Consider the following 17,564-nt stretch of genomic DNA (forward strand, 5'->3'; position numbering starts at 1 on the left):
CATATTGCTTGCATCCTCTAATAGCTGTTGGATGGATTTCCTTCCTTGGACTTGTGATCGCTAGTTTTTGTCTTTGGAGTCTTGGATTGAGATTGACTAATAGTTTGTTTTTCACTAAATACCCAGCCTATCAGACTCACCAAACTCATCTTTTTGAGGAACCGAGGTGTAGACTTTTCTCAAACCCATCTGGCTTGTTCGTCACCTTCTTTGGTGATACATGATTGTCCTTATAGTCATAGGCTTAAATGATCTCCCTTACCGCACCCACCCCAGTATATAGATCTGTCCTTGTCACTTCTTCAACTAGTGGTGACAAAACTCCCATACTTGACACAGTGGGACAAGAGACAAGTGCAATACTCATAAGTCCCTGCTCTAGATAGACTACATCCATTTGAGCATCAATAGATCCCCCACTTGGTCATATCCACAAAAAAAAAAAAAAACTTACCCATCAAGCACAACCACCCTCGACAAGACCACCTCATATGGCTTTTCATGAAGACCTGTACCTAAAATTTTATCCACGCTTGCCTCCGCCTTGTTTGCTTCTACTTGTATCAAATCCTGATTTTTCCTGACACCACCTAGCCTTTTCTTTGTATCTCTGAATGGGAACCCCCCGTTGTCCTGATTATCCATCTTATTGGTAGAATCTGTCTACTTTCTTTGGTCCTCTTGTGCGTTCAGTGCTCTGATAAGCCGATCCTCCAAACCAACATCCTACTGTCTTTTTCCTTTTAAATCCACACCATATTCTTTCTTAGAGTGACCCCACTCCTTGAAATTCTGACATTTCTCCAATACCTCATCTATTTAAATCTTTTGCCACCAATAACCTTCCGAAGTCCTGATCTCGATCGCATGTGGCATAAGCGGATGGGATTTCCATGCAATACAAATCCTTGCATAAATGTTGTGATCCTCTTTCTCAATAGCCTCATTTGCCTTAATAAATCTGCCCAGCTTGTTTCCAATGGGCCTTAGAGTATCTTCATGCCAATTTTTGTGTGGTAAGTTATAGAGCCTTACCCAAATAGGGATTTTCCCTATCTTAGCCTGCTTAGGGTTAAAATTTAGGACCCAGTCCTTAATGAACCATCCAATACCACCCATCATAAAGTGTCCTCTAAACATGATCCTTGTCTTCTGTCTTTCATTGTTGACAATGACCATATAGAGTCTACCCAACAGAGAACACAGAGCAAAATGTGTACCCCATTCCTCATTGACCCATTTATGGACCCGGAGAAAGTAGGACCAGCCTCCAACCCACTTCATAAAAAAGGCTTTAGCTTTGTATTGTTGAACCAAGTCCTTCCAGGCTTCTGACTCAATCCAATCGTACACTTATTGTCCACAGTTGTAGGTTGGTCTTTAGTAATCAGTTCCACCCCTTGCTTCTCTTTGGGCCTCCATTCCTCATTCTCCAAGGGTCTATGTCCATCTCTAAGGCTATTCATCAACACTGAATACCCCCCTTAAGCTCAATCTTCTTTGCTTCCAAATCTGGTTAGCTTTCTCTCACCCCCCATACCCTTTGCATTTCTTGAAATATCTGTGTATCTACTTGCTATAAGGCGCCATGAGAATCCGTCCTTGTGTTGGGCTGAAATAACGAGCCTACCGGCGTAATGACTCTGCTTCTGCGTGAATTCTAAAACCCTAACCGTCCTCCCCACTTCCACCTTCTTCCACGCTCCATTTTATTTTCATAATTAAATGTACGTTGTATTAAGTTGACTTAGGTATTTTCTTCTGTTACTTGGTTAAAATAAAAACAAGAGCACATAACGTCTCCTTGATTAATGGAAATCTTATGCCAACTATATCTCTTTTTCTCCTAGGTTGATGATAGATAGGTGCCACCACGACATTGTTAAGTGAGTTCACTTGACCTTGAACTTCTTCATGTTGAGTTAGTCTGACGTAATCTCCATAGAACACGTGTCATCTTAACTTGTCCATCATAGAGTCTATATTATTGTCTATATTTTTTGTTTAATCAGATCTTGGATTTGAACACAACTATTGGAATTCAATTATTCTCATCTTGTTTTGTTGTCTTCAATTTTGACATCACAAAATCGAGGCAACCCAATGCAATTTTCTCATGAATTCGTAGATATAGCCTCTTTGTTTTAATGTATTTGTTAGAGTTTTAGGTGACTCTACAACACCCCCAGGATCAAATGAAAGACCAAGATAACTTCCACAAGAGATTGGCAAGACAATTGCATTAAGATGCAAGAAAGCTATTATTGATTATGGACTTCCTTGACATGAATAAAATGTACATAATAGGCCAATAGGAAATGCGATAAGAGAAAATGATAAGGAGAGGATAAGCTATCACCTACACAAGGTGGAATCACAAGTCCACCAAAGGTGCATCATCCTCCCCATTGCAATGAAGTATGTGTGATAATGAGGATGATAATGTGATATGTGCACTAAATGTGGAATGAGATAACAACTATCATCACCTAGAGTGAAAATCTCCTAGACCATGTGCTTAATTGAGGTGCCAACTCTTAGGTGTCTACGATGGAACCCAAATTTTCATAAAATTTAGGGTCTCTTTTTAAGAAATAATGTTGGAGATTTGATAAAACATTGGCGCTAATATTGAGAGCATAAGCAAAACCATTGATAATGACAATTTCCTTATCTATGAGCATAAGGAGACAACGATGTGTGGTAGCAGGATGACAATGTTTATATGCCACAGCAGCAGCTAGTAAAATTAGAATTACTAGTTTATCACAATTTGTTGAGTTTCACAATTCAAATGCCTCAAATGATTAAGGCAGTGTGTTTGACAGAAAGCCTGAACATAAAGTGAGCTCATGGAATGCAATGAGTGCAAAGTTATGAGCAAAGGGGTTATTAGAACAATGGACTTTTGGATTGTCAGTTACAAATAATCAATTACACAAGAATACTAAGGACTACCAATAGCAAATTATATCCTTAAAGCAGTAACACAACATCTCAAAGAAGCATTCCCTCTAATAGTCAAGGAGTTATTTTGCAGAATCAGAGATTTAGTTTTTTGCCAAACATTGTGTTTCAGTCCCATCTGAGGAAAGGGAAGTTAGAGCATACTGTATTTGTCCACTGTGCATGGAATCACACAGCGAAATATGCCCAGGAACTAAAGTTCAGATTCCAGTTGAATTATGGATTGCTGACACGTTAAAATGTATTTTGTAATGTCAATGTCAATCAGATTCGGTCAGGATTGCCACAATGAGAAAAGAGTATACACTAAAATACACGTAATGATACAAAATATGGAAGCATGCATCAGAATGCCTCCCTATTGTTGAGAACATTGATTGAGAGAAGATATCTTTAAGATACTGCTATGTACTCCTCTACAAGATGCCATACTTTGTTCCGCTCCAACTCCAGACAAGTAAAATGTTCATTTACGGTAACACTGATAAAGATGTCAGCTAGCATTGATAGTAATGAATAGAGTATCAAGCGAAACCTTGTTTAGAGTCTTTATGGCAGATATATACGCAGAAGGAATATAAACTAAAGTTCGGATATTCTGAAGATGCCGTTAATTGCTTAAGCAGGTACAGACATTTAATATTCATTGGCAATAACAGTTGCGTCCAAAGGAACCAGTCACAAGAAGCCTGGAGAAAACTGTTGGTATAGGAAAGCATGGAATTGAACTTAGAGAAGAAGTCCTGAATGTTGTCAAAATCACAAGGGTTTAGGCCTATGAGCTCATTCTCCAATCTAAATTTTCTCGTTCTATCAGGTTTACCAAAGATTCCTCCAATGTTGTTCAAGCATCGTGAGGATGTGTGCAAAATGTAATGTGGTATAGCAAATCATGAGAGATGGTATATCTAAGAGAGCCAAGTGCTTTATCTCTTTGATCAAACTATTTTCTCCTTTTTGCAATATTTGTAGTTGGTTCTAGATCCTGTCCAAGAAACATTTTAAGCAATCCAATACTCAACAACTGATTATAAACTTCTTGTTTTTGTTCATGATAATTATATGGAGTGCGTAACCTACTAATCCCAACCATAATTTGACAATTTAATATAGATGAAAAATATGTAACTTTCCATAATTTATATGCATGAAAGATAGTTATAACAACTACTTTACATAATCATGTGAAAAGGGATTAATGGTTACAACATAAATTAACTTTAATCTAGATAACAACTTGTATCATCAGAATGAAAGACGGTTTAATTCAATTACTTAATTAGATTATTTGTAAATATGTAATAAGATTATAACAATAATAACTAACTAATCATAACTTCAGCTGAAGTTTGAAATATATATACAAAAGTAAAATACTTGGTAAAAGATGGTGATATGAATGCAGATCCTTATGTGTTGAGCAAGTCCTTGCATTGGGTGGAGAGGAGAAGCATTGTTAAAGGCTTAACCTCGCAAACGTAGACCCTAAGTATCCCCACACAATCTCTATTGAGAAAGGCCCTCCCTGCACGGGATTCGGCATGGGAGATCCCTATCCTACCATTGAGCATCTTGGTGTTAGATTGTCAACTCATAGCCGGTTAGGTTGTGACTAGCTTCATCAACCCAATTATATGATTGCAAGCTATCCTAAACTCCATTGATCATAATAGTATATTAAGCTATCAAACCTATCCTGGCCAAGGATTTACATGGAGACTATGTGCCCGATTACCCACTGCTGAACTTGACAACAAGAATTATATCCTTAGATCACCATGAGCTGACTTGGTTTGGTTTATTTTCTTATATACATTTCATGTTTTGTTCAGTACTGATTATCCACCCTTTTGTCTTGCAGGTTATATTCACATAAGCATTTGTTATCAGCTTACAACCTTCGTCTCAACTTTACTGGTCATCCGTGATGAATCTTGGTGCGGCTGTCCATTAAACTTTGAATACTACAAACAAGTTTTTCTCTGCCCAAAGAAAGGCTTATTGCCATTTCATAAACTTTTATCCTTAACTCTTTGAGGTTGCCCTTGTATAAGAATTGCACAGAATTGTAATCTACCTCTTAGTTTAATATCCGAAAAGAAATCTTAATTGCATTTAGAAATGAATCAGATTGATTTCTATGTACTTAAGTAATCAGCTATGTAATCATTGTTGACATTAAGGTCAATTTGTCTATTAGTGACTTAACACTTAGTCAGTTGGTTACATTGCTACCGAGCTCTACAGTTGCTACTGAGCATATCATTCATCCAGTAGTTTTAACCAATTGTTTCAGCTGCTACCGAGCTAAGTAGTCAAAGTGCAGTTCATGCCGAGCTTCACAGTGTCTACCAAACTTCTGAGATAGTTTACAGTATAGCCTGGGTGTAGCAGAGTCTATCGAGCTATCTAGTACAAGTGATGAAGATCTTAGTGTTAACTGAGCTCTGTAGTGCTAACCAAGTTCTACAGTGTCTACCGAGCTCACAGTGTTAACGAAGTGAATCTAGTGTTGACTGAGTCATGCAGTGTCAACCGAGTGATTCTGTATCTACTGAGTTTCTCAGTGTTCACTGAGTCATACAAAGTTGACTGAGTTCGTGCTACGCAAAGTGATTAGTACGGACCGAGCTTCAACTTCAACCGAGTGCTAGAGTATGCCGAGTGTTGACAGTGTTTGTCGAGTGTCAGAACATCACCGAGTTTGTCTTTTGAACCCGAGTTACAATAATAGGCCGACTTTGTGAATAATAATGATTTTGGTATTGTAGCCGAATCCAGTAAGTGGTTAATTGGATTGATATATATGTAATGTATTGTATCATATCCAAATGAGTAATTAAGTATGAGTATGTGAAGAAGTATAAGGAGATGTGTGTGAATTGAAGATACAACAGAGACTTATCTATCATAGTAAGGTGATCATTGCAATCCAAGGGATCTCGTTCAACAAATCATAGTTGCAGATCATAGATCAGCCATTGATTCATTTTAATAGGTGCATTAATCAAGTCCTTTAATCGGGTGGACTTAACAGTGTTTTGCTAAATCTCCTAACAAAGTGTATACTGCATTGTATGTTTGTAAATCCTTTAACATGGTGGAGCTAACAGTCCTTATTGCTCCTAATAGGGCAGCTCTCCAGAAGTGGTCAATTGTAAGCCTTAACAAGCTAACTTTATATTGTAGTACTAAAGCTTGTGGGTATCATCCCCACCCCAGTTTTACTTTCTAATTGAAGGTTTCTGGGTCACCATATCTTGTGTCAAAGTGTTATGAATGTTTTATTGCTTTCATTCTTTTATGCATGCAATTAGATTAGAATAATATATGAAGGATTAATTGGAGAAGTGAGTTAAAGTTTTATTGGTTCCTGATTCACCCCTCCCCTCTTAGTAACCTAGCCTACCTTACATTTCCAACAATTGATATTAGAGCAATTGGTTCTCACATTAGAAGTTTAACAGCTTGAGAAAAGATCAGAGGCAATGGAGGGATACAGGCTAGATAAGGCTATTGAGAATGAAAAGATGGATCTTCAATTAGCTATTGAACAACTCAAGAAAGCAAAGGAGCAACTCTCTCAATCATTGCAAAGAAGGAAAGATCTTGCAACACAAATAGATGGCAATCTCTACATTGAAGAAAGAATTGAAGACTTATGCCCAGGAAGAAATCCAGATGAAGCTAATGCAACAATCAAAGACCTACTTGAGAAGAATTCCAATCTTCAAGAAGAAGTCAGAAAGCTGAAAAGAGAGCAAGAAATCCAATCAATTGAATTATGTGAAGTCATGGAACAAAAGAACAAAGCCAAAGAAGAGATAGAAGAAAAGGACAATGAAATTCAACAACTATCCCTTCAGCAAACAGACTTTATTGATCAGCTCAATGATGCAAATCAAGAGCTTATTAATCTAAGGACAGAGAATGAAAGACTACAGAATGATCTTAGTATTGAAAAGCAAACCAATGAGAGAATGATGAAATCTCAAGAAAGCATGAATCAATTGAATGAGCAAACTCAATATAGACACAAAGGCAAAGTTGGATTAGGATATACAGAAGAAGGTGAATCATCTCAGTAAGGAGCTCAAAAGAACAAAATACCTACTTGTAGTCATTGTGGTAAGATAGGTCATACATCAAATTAGTGTTGGAGCAATGGTAAAAAAAAAATTCAATGGAAAGTGTTACAATTGCAATAAGCATGGTCATAGAGCAAGTGAATGCACAAAGAAACCTAAGTTTGAAGGAGAGTGTCACAATTGCAACAAGAAAGGACACAAATCTTCATAGTGTAAGACTAAGAAGTGGAACCCAGTAGAACAAATTGTGAAAGCAATATTTGGTTGGGATTACAACATATGGTGTAGATGTTACTACTGTGGTGAGTTTGGGCACAATAGAGCAAATTGTGTAAAACATCACATGAGGAAGAGAGACACTACAAAGAGATGTTTTGTTTGTATAGAACTTGGACATCTTGCCAAGAATTGTATGAAGATAGGTAGAATAGAAGATAAAAAAAAGCCAAAGCTGACAATATCCAAAAACAAATGAGGCAACAATGGGTGTAGAAATCTGTAGAGAATGCAAGCCAAAGTCCCAAAGTTGTTGATGCCCATGTCAATGAGTTGGGTGGCACAATCTCCTAGACATAGTTCCTTATGGAGATCATTGGAACTGTGATTCAGAAGAAGTCATCTAATACCAGTTCCAACTAGCAAGCAGAAAGATCCATATTAGCCTTCAAGATACATGAGGATCACTGAGTGATGATTGAAGTTCAAGACCTTATCAAGCAAGGTTGGGTTGCATATCTTTTTTAGGATGTAGATGTCGAGTTGGTAGTTCCTATCGAGTCAGGAGACCTTACCGAGTTGAAGGTGTCTTTTGAGCGTTAAAGACCAAACCGAGTGGAGGACAACTTGTCACCAAGCGGATATGTGTACAAAGCATTAATGGCAATTGTAAAGACTGAAATTCGTTAGAGGAGGAAATCAAATGTATTGTTTCACTGCGAATTTTCAGAACATAGAGCGTCTGAGTGATTTAAGCAATTGCTGTTGAAGATTTCTCCCATCTTCAAAACCCTACCGAGCGATGGCATCTTCCAGCAACAAGGTTAAGAAAGGTTTTGAAATATTGGTTCATGGAGTTGATTGCAAGGCTCCCCGCATTCAAATTGAGTTCGACAATTGCAAAGGCACTTGATCTTGCTGGAGCATAATCCCAAATTCCACCTAAGGTACTTCTTGTTCACGACATCTAATCATTTTATCACTGTTCTATTTAGGAGCTTGGAACCCTAGAGATGAATGAGGCATACAACGAATAATGTGTGGATGGTATTATGAAACTTGAGCATAAATATTTGGTGACAAAGGGTTGACACATATCTTACATATGTTGAGGGATTTTCAAGTGAAGTGGATTAGACTCATTTTGAGCCGTGTCCTATTTTGATAACCAAGAAGATGATACACAAGATTACTGGATTGCTCATGTTGAATAAAGCTAAGACCACTAAAACTCTAGGTTGGGTCGAATTGACAAAGCACACTCTTGCCGAATGGGACAGAAGAGTCATGAAGCTAAGTGCTGTGACTGACATGGAATTGAAGTTTGACATTCATGTGATTGCACACAAAATCTATAGCTCAAGCCGGTTGAACAACGTGTCATGTGAAGTAGTTGACCTAGCGTACAAGGTGGTAAAGAACAAGTTATCCTTTGACCTTGCCGAGCTACTGCTAAATCAATTGAGCAAGAATATAGAGAGCATCCGAGTATCAAAGAACAATCCGTGTAAGTTTAGTTCTCTCTTGACATGTTTATTCTTCTATGTTTAGAAATTTTTCCCTTTTAAAGAAATTGTAATATGGAAGAAAGATACTCCAGTATTGTACCAAATCAATGAATTTATATTAGAGATGGGAGAAAACTTGCACAACATTATGGATAATTATTTTGAGACATTCAAAGAAAAGGTGCAAAGCAAATTTAGGATACCTAGGAAACTAGTAGAGGATTATGAGCAGGATAATTATTTTATGGTTGATTGTGACAAGGTTTATATTCAAGTAGTTAGACCTAGAGTGGCATGCGTTAAGCCTCTGGAATATGAGGTTAACATTGATGACACTAAAGATATCATTGAGGCTCTACTAAATGAGCCTATGGATCCTAAGGCAACATATTTTGGCACTTATAAAGAGGCTAAGGCCAGAATTGAGCTTGAGATCACATTACCCCAAGCAGTGAGCAGAGGAAGGAAAAGGATTGAGAAAATAATGAAGAATACTAAGCAATCAAGCTCTCCTCTCATGCTTACTGAGGGCAAAGGAGACGATATAGCAAATGAAGATGAAGAGGAGGATGTAGAGGAAGTAAAACTTGAGGAAGAGGAGCCTCCCAAGAAGAAAGGGAAGGTTATAATAACCAAACTTACCAAGTCTTCCCCTGTTGTGTTTAGAAGAAGATCTGCCAAGTCCAAAAGGAAGCTGAAGTTGGGTGAAGAGGATGAAGCTGAACAAATTATCTTTCAGAGATCTGCCCCTACCCTTCAAGAGAGATTGAAGAAGATGGAACAAGGAACAGATATGACATGTTTTAAGTCTCTTAAGTATGAGACTAGGAATGAAGAAGAGAAAAAGAAAATTCAGGATACCCTTATGACAAAATTGGGTAAGTGGAAGTATTCACCTGATGAGCTAACACAAGTTCCTGATGAACTTTTGAAAGCGGTCAAATCTCAATGGGATAATGCAATGAAAGTTGATAAAGACATCAGTGAACAAACTTTGAGACAACTTATGTCAAGTCTCAGTGAGAAAGAGGTGAAGGAAGCATTGAAAGCAAATGAGAAGTTCACACTCAAATTCAATACATGTCTAATATTGCTAAAAGACATTGAATCTGTGTTGAAGTCTACTACTACCACATGAAAAAACATCTATGGGCTGCCCACGCCTAGTGACTTTGTTGTGCATGTTGATGACAAAGATGGGGAAGATGATGATGTGGAAGAAGTAGAAATTAGAGATGATGAGATAGACGATGTTAATCTTGATGATGAGGAAGAAGAGCAAGAAGCCACTGGAGGAATTCTTTCAGAAATACATAGTATTGAGGAAACAAATGCAGAAAAGATTGCAGCAAAAGTTATGACTTCCTTTCCTCACTCTCTAAGCAAAGCCTTAGTGCAATCAAGCTCAGAGAAAGCTTCTACCAAGTTGGTTGACGTCAAATCTGCAACACCAAGCACACAACCAACCTCTGGAATTTCTCTGCCAAGTGTTGCAATGACTGAAGTGCCTAACACTTCATTTGCCAAGCAACAAGTCTTCCCAGCATCATGTTTGATTGAGCAACAACAAGGTATTCCTGTTGTTAGTGTTATTTCTACTTATGCTGTTATTCCTACTTTTTCAACTATTTTTTCCACCATAGCCAGTGCAATGACAGTTGAGAGTTAGTCTCAACCGAGCACTGAAGTTTTGAATAAGGGAAAATAAATTGTTCATTCTGCCATTCTAAAGATTAAGGGCAAAGAAAAGGAAGAAATTGATTTGGATGAGGACATTGTTATTCCAAATCGGGATACCTCTAAGCTCACTTTTGAAGAGATGGATACCATTGGAGAACTTTGGAAGAAAAGGGCTAAGCAAAAGAAGCTTAGAGAAGAGAGGAATAAGATTAATCAAGTCCTTGAGGACACAAAGAGCATATTTGTTGATGCTTTGAATAGTGAGATTGATGGGAAACAACCTATTTTGGATCAATTAATTGAAATTGTTCTCAAGTACAATAAAGAATTGAATGGACAAGAAAGACTGTTGTAGAGAGATGAGAGAAAATTTGAAAATAAAGTTTTGGAGCATGTAGCATAGAAAATTGCTATTGATCAAGTAGAGCTGTCTACTATTCTTACTTCTCTTGAAACATCTGTCAGTAATGTTGTTTCATTATTTGTCAAGTGAGACATCTATCTTCATAAAGGAAATCAAGATAAATTATCCAAGATAGATGAGGATATGAAGGCAAGTGCACACCAACTGTCACTTGATTCTAGTTGTAGCTCTGCACACTTTACAAAGATAAGATACTTAATAGATCTACAAGTAGAATTGTTGAGGAAAGAAGCCAAATTAGGGCCACACTTGTAGAAATTCAGGGCATGATTCTTCCAAACATGGATGCACTGCAAAAGCACATTGCACATGCAAAGACACTCATCCATGACAACAACTTCTCCATAGTTGACCACATGATGGAATTGTCAGTAGAGGTAGTATAGTATGTAATATGAGTTAGTTTAAAGTTGGTTGCTAGATATATTTGTACAATTAACAGTTTCTTAAAAAAAGGGTAGGTTAGAGAATTATGGGAGGTTGGCCTATAGATAAGTAGGGAAGTTTCTATTCTCATTTTTCTTTAAAAAATTATGTTGTCCCAGTCGGTGCAGGGGGAGGTCGTACAGATAGCCTTGCATGGAAGTAAGGTATTGCAAGAGAATTGGGACAAGACTATGTCAATCATTCTGAAGGCACACACTAATTTCTTGTCACATTTTGGTATTAACTTGTAGATATTATACACCTTTGGCATTTGTGTCAAAAAGGGGGAGAAGTAAATGTGTTTATTAATAATGAGGAGGAGAATATTGACAAAGGGAGAAAAGATTATCATACTCTAGATATATGTATGGGGGAGTAGTAATATGCAAATATATGTGCAACTAAGTAGTAAATATGTTTAAAAAAGCAATTTTGAAAAAAAAAAATAGAGTAATTTACCGAGTTACAGCAGTAGTAAGTCAAAACTGAGTTGAAGGCACAAAATGTTGATAAAGGAAGTTTTTGACTTGTAATTTTGAGAATTCAGATTTTTGGTGTGATAAGTGTTTTTGTCACTATTGCCAAAGGGGGAGATTGTTGACGTTAAAGTCAATTTGTCTATTAGTGACTTAACACTTAGTCAGTTGGTTACATTGCTACTGAGCTCTACAGTTGCTACCAAGCTTATAATTCATCTAACAGTGTTAACCAAATGTTTTAGTTGTTACCGAGTTCAGTAGTCAGAGTGCAATTCATGCCAAGCTTCACAATGTCTACCGAGCATTTGAGATAGTTTACAGTATAGCCCAAGTGTAGCTGAGTCTACCGAGCTATCCAGTATAAGTGATGAAGATCTTAGTGTTAACCGAGCTTTGTAGTGTTAACCAAGTTCTATAGTGTCTACCGAGCTCCTAGTGTTAACGAAGTGAATCTAGTGTTGACTGAGTCATGCAGTGCCAACCGAGTGATTCTGCATCTACCAATTTTCTGAGTGTTCACCAAGTCGTACAAAGTTGACCAAGTTTGTGCTACTCAAAGTGATCAGAATGGACCGAGCTTCAACTTCAACTGAGTGCTAGAGTATGCCAAGCGTTGACAATGTTTGCCAAGTGTTAGAACATCATCGAGTTTGTCTTCTGAACTCGAGTTACAATAATGGACCGACTTTGTGAATTATGATGAATTTGGTATTGTAGCCAACTCCAATAAGTAGTTAATTGGATTGATATATATGTAATGTATTAAATCATATCCAAATGAGTAATTAAGTATGAGTATGTGAAGAAGTATAAGCTGATGTGTGCGAATTGAAGAAGGCTACAAGCAGTATATGGTACAACAGAGACTTATCTATCACAGTCAAGTGATCATTGCAATCCAAGAAATCTCATTCAGCAAATCATAGTTGCAGATCAGAGATCAGTCACTGATTCATTCGCACAGGTGCATCAGTCAAATCCTTTAACCGGGTGTACTTAACAGTCTTTTGCTAAATCTCCTAACAAAGTGCATACTTCATTGTATGTTTGTAAATCATTTAACAAGGTGGAACTAACAATCGTTATTGCTCCTAACGGGGCAGATCACCATAAGTGGTCAATTTTAAGCCTTGTTAGGCCAACTTTATACTGCAGTACTAAAGCTTGTGGGTATCATCCCACCCCAACTTTACTTTCTAATTGGAAGGTTTCTGGGTCACCATATCTTATGTCAAAGTGTTATGAATGTTTATTGCTTTCATTCTTTCATTTATGCAATTAGATCAGAATAATATATGAAGGATTAATTGGAGAAGTGAGTTAAAGTTTTATTGGTTCTTGATTCACCCCTCCCCTCTCAGTAACCTAGCCTACCTTACATTTCCAACAATCATAACATTGAATTTCAGATTTTAGTCCGTTTGGCTCTATTGATGGCATTAACATTCATCTATGCTACGTGCTTTATCTCAAAGCCTATAATCATAATTAATGAAAAGAGATGTGTAGAAAGAATGCACAACCTGGTTTGCTAACAGAGGTATGATCACCCTCGATTGCTGGAAGGAACTTGTATGGCTTCTTGACCATAAGAAATTTGGGCTCTAGATATGGATGAAGTTGCAGGTTTATTACATTCACTAGTAAGCATATTGTAGGTTCGAAAAAATAATTTCCTAAATAGAGACAATCGCATATAAGAATTAGTCATAGTATGGATGCCTTTCGCAAATTTGAAACAATGACAATATGAATGCAATTGTAGATAGGAAACAAATGGCAATATGAATGCAATCATAGATAAAAACAAATGGCAATATGAATGCCTAAGGGAGATATGAAAGTGCACACTGATATGAAAGCAAATCATGGATATAGAGCAAAGGCCTCTCGTTTTTCAAATGCATGCTTGATTCATACATGAGCTCTCTTCCAAATGGAGTTACGAGCAAGATAGAGGAAAGGTGGCGAAAATATGAGTTACGTTCTTGGCTTAATATTCAATAATCTCAATTTAAAAAAGCCGATAATGACAAATGGCCAATGGAAGCAATAACAATAAAGGCCTATATATATATGCATATATGTATATGTATATGTATATATATATATATAAACAAATGTGGACAAGCTTTATATATATATATATATATATATATATATATATATATATATATAATGTATATATATATATATATTGTTTATATACACACACACACACACACACACACACACATATATAAAGCTTGTCCACATTTGTTTTCACATGAAAGAGATATATATTTTTCAATAGAAAACCAATTTTTCATTATCATATTATTTTATGATCCATGTGTCTTCAAGTTCACCTCCATCCATCAAGGGACCTAGAAAGAGACATGATATCCTAACATTATCAAGTCCCAGTAAGATTTTTTTCTCAGAAATTCAAACAAAAGATGATGTAATTTCTCTTTCACATATATCTTGCAAACCTAAAACCTTTATTTTTCCAATCTTGCAATGGCAGGAAGACTCTGATGGATAACCAACTGAATGCAGACCTGTACTTGGAAGAATGATGTTGAATCTTATACAGCTTGACATGTTTGTGGTGTTCATTCATCATTTCCCAGTACCATGTACTGTCTCATCTCTTGTTCAATCTAGGATACTTATAAATGTTAAACTCGATCAACTCATACAAGAGATAAGTTTCATCCCCATGATTTGAAAATAAACTTATCAAGGCCTTTTTTGTCTTGAATGCCTAAGGCCTTGAGACTCAAATTACAGTATAAGTGGGCTGGTTTGGAGGATCATTTCATTCTCTTGGATAGTTGATACAGAAGGTTTACTTTATATCTCTTTAAAGATTTTTATATAAATCTAACCAAGTGAAATCATTTTTCCTTTTCAAGTCATGATTAAGCTTGAACATTGTGCATGCTTTTATATGTGGATGGTTGCATGGGTTTGCTGCTCTGATCAGTAATAAGATCTTATCTCATTATGGTAGAGTACCTTTAATGTATTTGAAAGAATGAATGGAGGACAACAAAGAGGAGAATATTATGATGGTGAAAATGGAAACATGAATGCATCAGAGATAAATTTTCAAAAAGAAGATACAGAGGGGACATAATAAGATACAAGCAGTCAGTGTCAATTAACACAAAAGAAACTTGACATGCTTCCAGTTTTTGATTCTGTCACACAATTTGATCTTCTCAGACATTATCACTGTTTGTGGTGTTCTATTCTTGCTGATTGGAGCTTGAATTTCAATACAGTATCATAGTTTCTTGGGTTTGTGATTTTGATAGTTTGTTGCCAAAACTGATGGAATTAACTTTACCTACAGTTGACTTTGTATTAAAATGAAATATGAAGTTTACATTATAGATTTTGTTGCTTTGAACTTGGTAGTATTTATTTGATGCTCAGGGTAGTATACAAAGAAAGAGTTATATTTGGTTTCACTTGCAGGATTTTGAAGGGAATAAAATGATCAATGACTATGTTCGTCAATGCAAAATTGGGAGTGGAAGTTACTGTAAAGTTGTAAGTAAAAATTATTTGCTTGTCTAAAATTTAAAATTTAGCAGAAAACTGACTGATTATCTGAGCTGATTATGAATGATGTTTCTGTTGAAGACCTAATATTAAGAACACTGTCCATATTCAGGTTCTCTACCGTAGCAATAAGGATGGAAATCTCTATGCAGTCAAGGTATGTAGTATCCAGCAATGAATTTTTTAATCTACCACTTATGGTTTGATAGACACAAATGCCAATAATATAAGTAAAACATGTACTAGGGAACACTTCTATTTTATTGGATTCAGAACATTTTCTACTTGCAGTTAGATTTTAAGAATTGTTCATTTATGATCCAATTACAAGTAAAAAATAATTTCAGTCTTATTCTATACATGCTTATTCTTCCTTTGTGTGATCCATAAATCTGTTGGATGAGAACACATGAGCAAGAGCATAACAGAAAGAGTGTTTTATTTAATCCTTTCTCTCGAGATGGGTCAGGTAGAGAAACCTAAAATGTTAGATGACAGGAAAAATATGAAGTTGAAGAACATTGCAACTTGATACATGTACTGAGAAATCTATTTTTTTTCAACCAATGTTTCAAGCAATACATTAATACAGAGAATTAGATGAGGCTTCTGTAAAATGTGGATCTTATGGTAAAAGTTTAAATGGGGATCATTCACCATAATTCTCATGGCAATATTCAAGGAGTAACAGCTCTTCTTTACTTTCAGTATCTGCTTTCCTTCCAACATGACTACCGTAACAGTCTCTGTAATGTCCCCATCTTTCTAGTATCTCAATGGAATTCTTAGCCTTTCATCCTCCAAAGGCTAAGAGGAGAAACAAGTGAGAAATCAATGACTTATAAGGTTATCAATTATATGAATATTAAAAGATAACCTTATATTTAATTGAATGTTAAAACAACAAAATAAAATGTCTCTAGAAGCTTCTTGAAGGATCCACCCCCTCATGTTCCTAGAAGCTTCTTGAAGGACACACCCCCTCATGTCTCTAGAAGCTTCTTATGTTTCTAGAAGCTTTTGAAGGATCTACCTCATTATGTTCCTAGAAGCTTCTCCTTATGTTCTTAGAAGCTTCTTGAAGGACCCACCTCCTCATGTTTCTAGAAGCTTCTTGAAAGATCCACCTCCGCAATGTTCCCAGAATCTTCTTGAAGCATCCACCTCCTCTTGGAGAAAAAGTATAAATAGGGGGGGACAATTAAGATTTTGATCATTGAGCTTTTGAAAATTACTTGGATATGTCCATTTGTGGAGCCAAGGGTCTCCACAAAGTTACATCAGTAATCATTGGGAACAGTCACTCCCATTGATAAGCATAACTAAGGTGAAAGTTCCCCCGAAGGGTTGCATCTGTTTAGGTGAAAGATATTCATTCTTTCACATTGGTATAATTATCATCAAGTTCTTGACAATTTGCTTGATATGTCCATTTGTGGAGACAAGGGTCTCCACAGAGTTACATCATTAGTCATTGGGAACGATCACTCCCATTGTAAGCATAACTGAGCTGGTGAAAGATCCTCCAAGGGGTTACATCTGCTTGGGTGAAAGATATTCAATCTTTCACATTGGTATAATTATGATCGAGTTCTTGACAATTGCTTTGATATGTTCATTTGTGGATCCAAGGGCTTCTACAAAGTTACATCATTAGTCATTTGGAGCGATCACTCCTATTAATAAGCATAATTGAGCTGGTGAAAGATCCTTCAAAGGGTTGCATCTGTTTGGGTGAAAGATATCCAATCTTAAACATTGGTATAATTATGATCGAGTTCTCGACAATTGCTTTGATATGTTCATTTGTGAAGCCAAGGGTTTCTAGAAAGCTACATCATTAGTCATTTGTAATGATTACTCCCATTGATAAGCATAACTGAGGTGGTTAAAGATCATCCGAAGGGTTGCAGCTGTTTGGGTGAGAGATATTCAATCTTTCAGATTGGTATAATTATGTTCAGATTTCATGGAGGTCAACTTGGTATGAGAGAGCTTCTAAAGAACATTCCTTTGTAAGCAAAGAGTCTTGGCCATCACTTAATGATTGTAATCAGTCATTTGCATTTTCATTCTAATACAATATTTAGATGTTTATGAAGACTTTTGCAAGCATTTCTATTGTTACCAATTGAAGTTAAGCATATTAGAAGCAATCTGCAAGATGTAAAAACCCTCTATTAGTTTTAACTTGAATTACTCCGAATTCCCCAATTTAACG

General features: G+C 36.4%; 1 protein-coding gene across 4 annotated transcripts in view; it reads left to right on the forward strand.

Annotated features, from left to right (window-relative positions):
- LOC149566983 (serine/threonine-protein kinase GRIK2-like) overlaps window positions 1-17,564 on the forward strand; it is a 177,084-nt gene that overhangs the window by 10,850 nt on the left and 148,670 nt on the right. For all 4 annotated transcript variants that reach the window (XM_089820190.1, XM_089820191.1, XM_089820193.1 and 1 more), the window contains exons 2-3: window positions 15,257-15,331; window positions 15,456-15,500. In XM_089820190.1, coding sequence (XP_089676316.1) covers window positions 15,257-15,331; window positions 15,456-15,500 — 120 coding nt within the window. The remainder of the gene's footprint in view (window positions 1-15,256; window positions 15,332-15,455; window positions 15,501-17,564) is intronic.

This window comes from Cupressus sempervirens, chromosome 3 (genome assembly GCF_028749045.1).
Source record: "Cupressus sempervirens isolate cs-2001-9-10 chromosome 3, ASM2874904v1, whole genome shotgun sequence".
NCBI classification, from domain to species: Eukaryota; Viridiplantae; Streptophyta; class Pinopsida; order Cupressales; family Cupressaceae; genus Cupressus; species Cupressus sempervirens.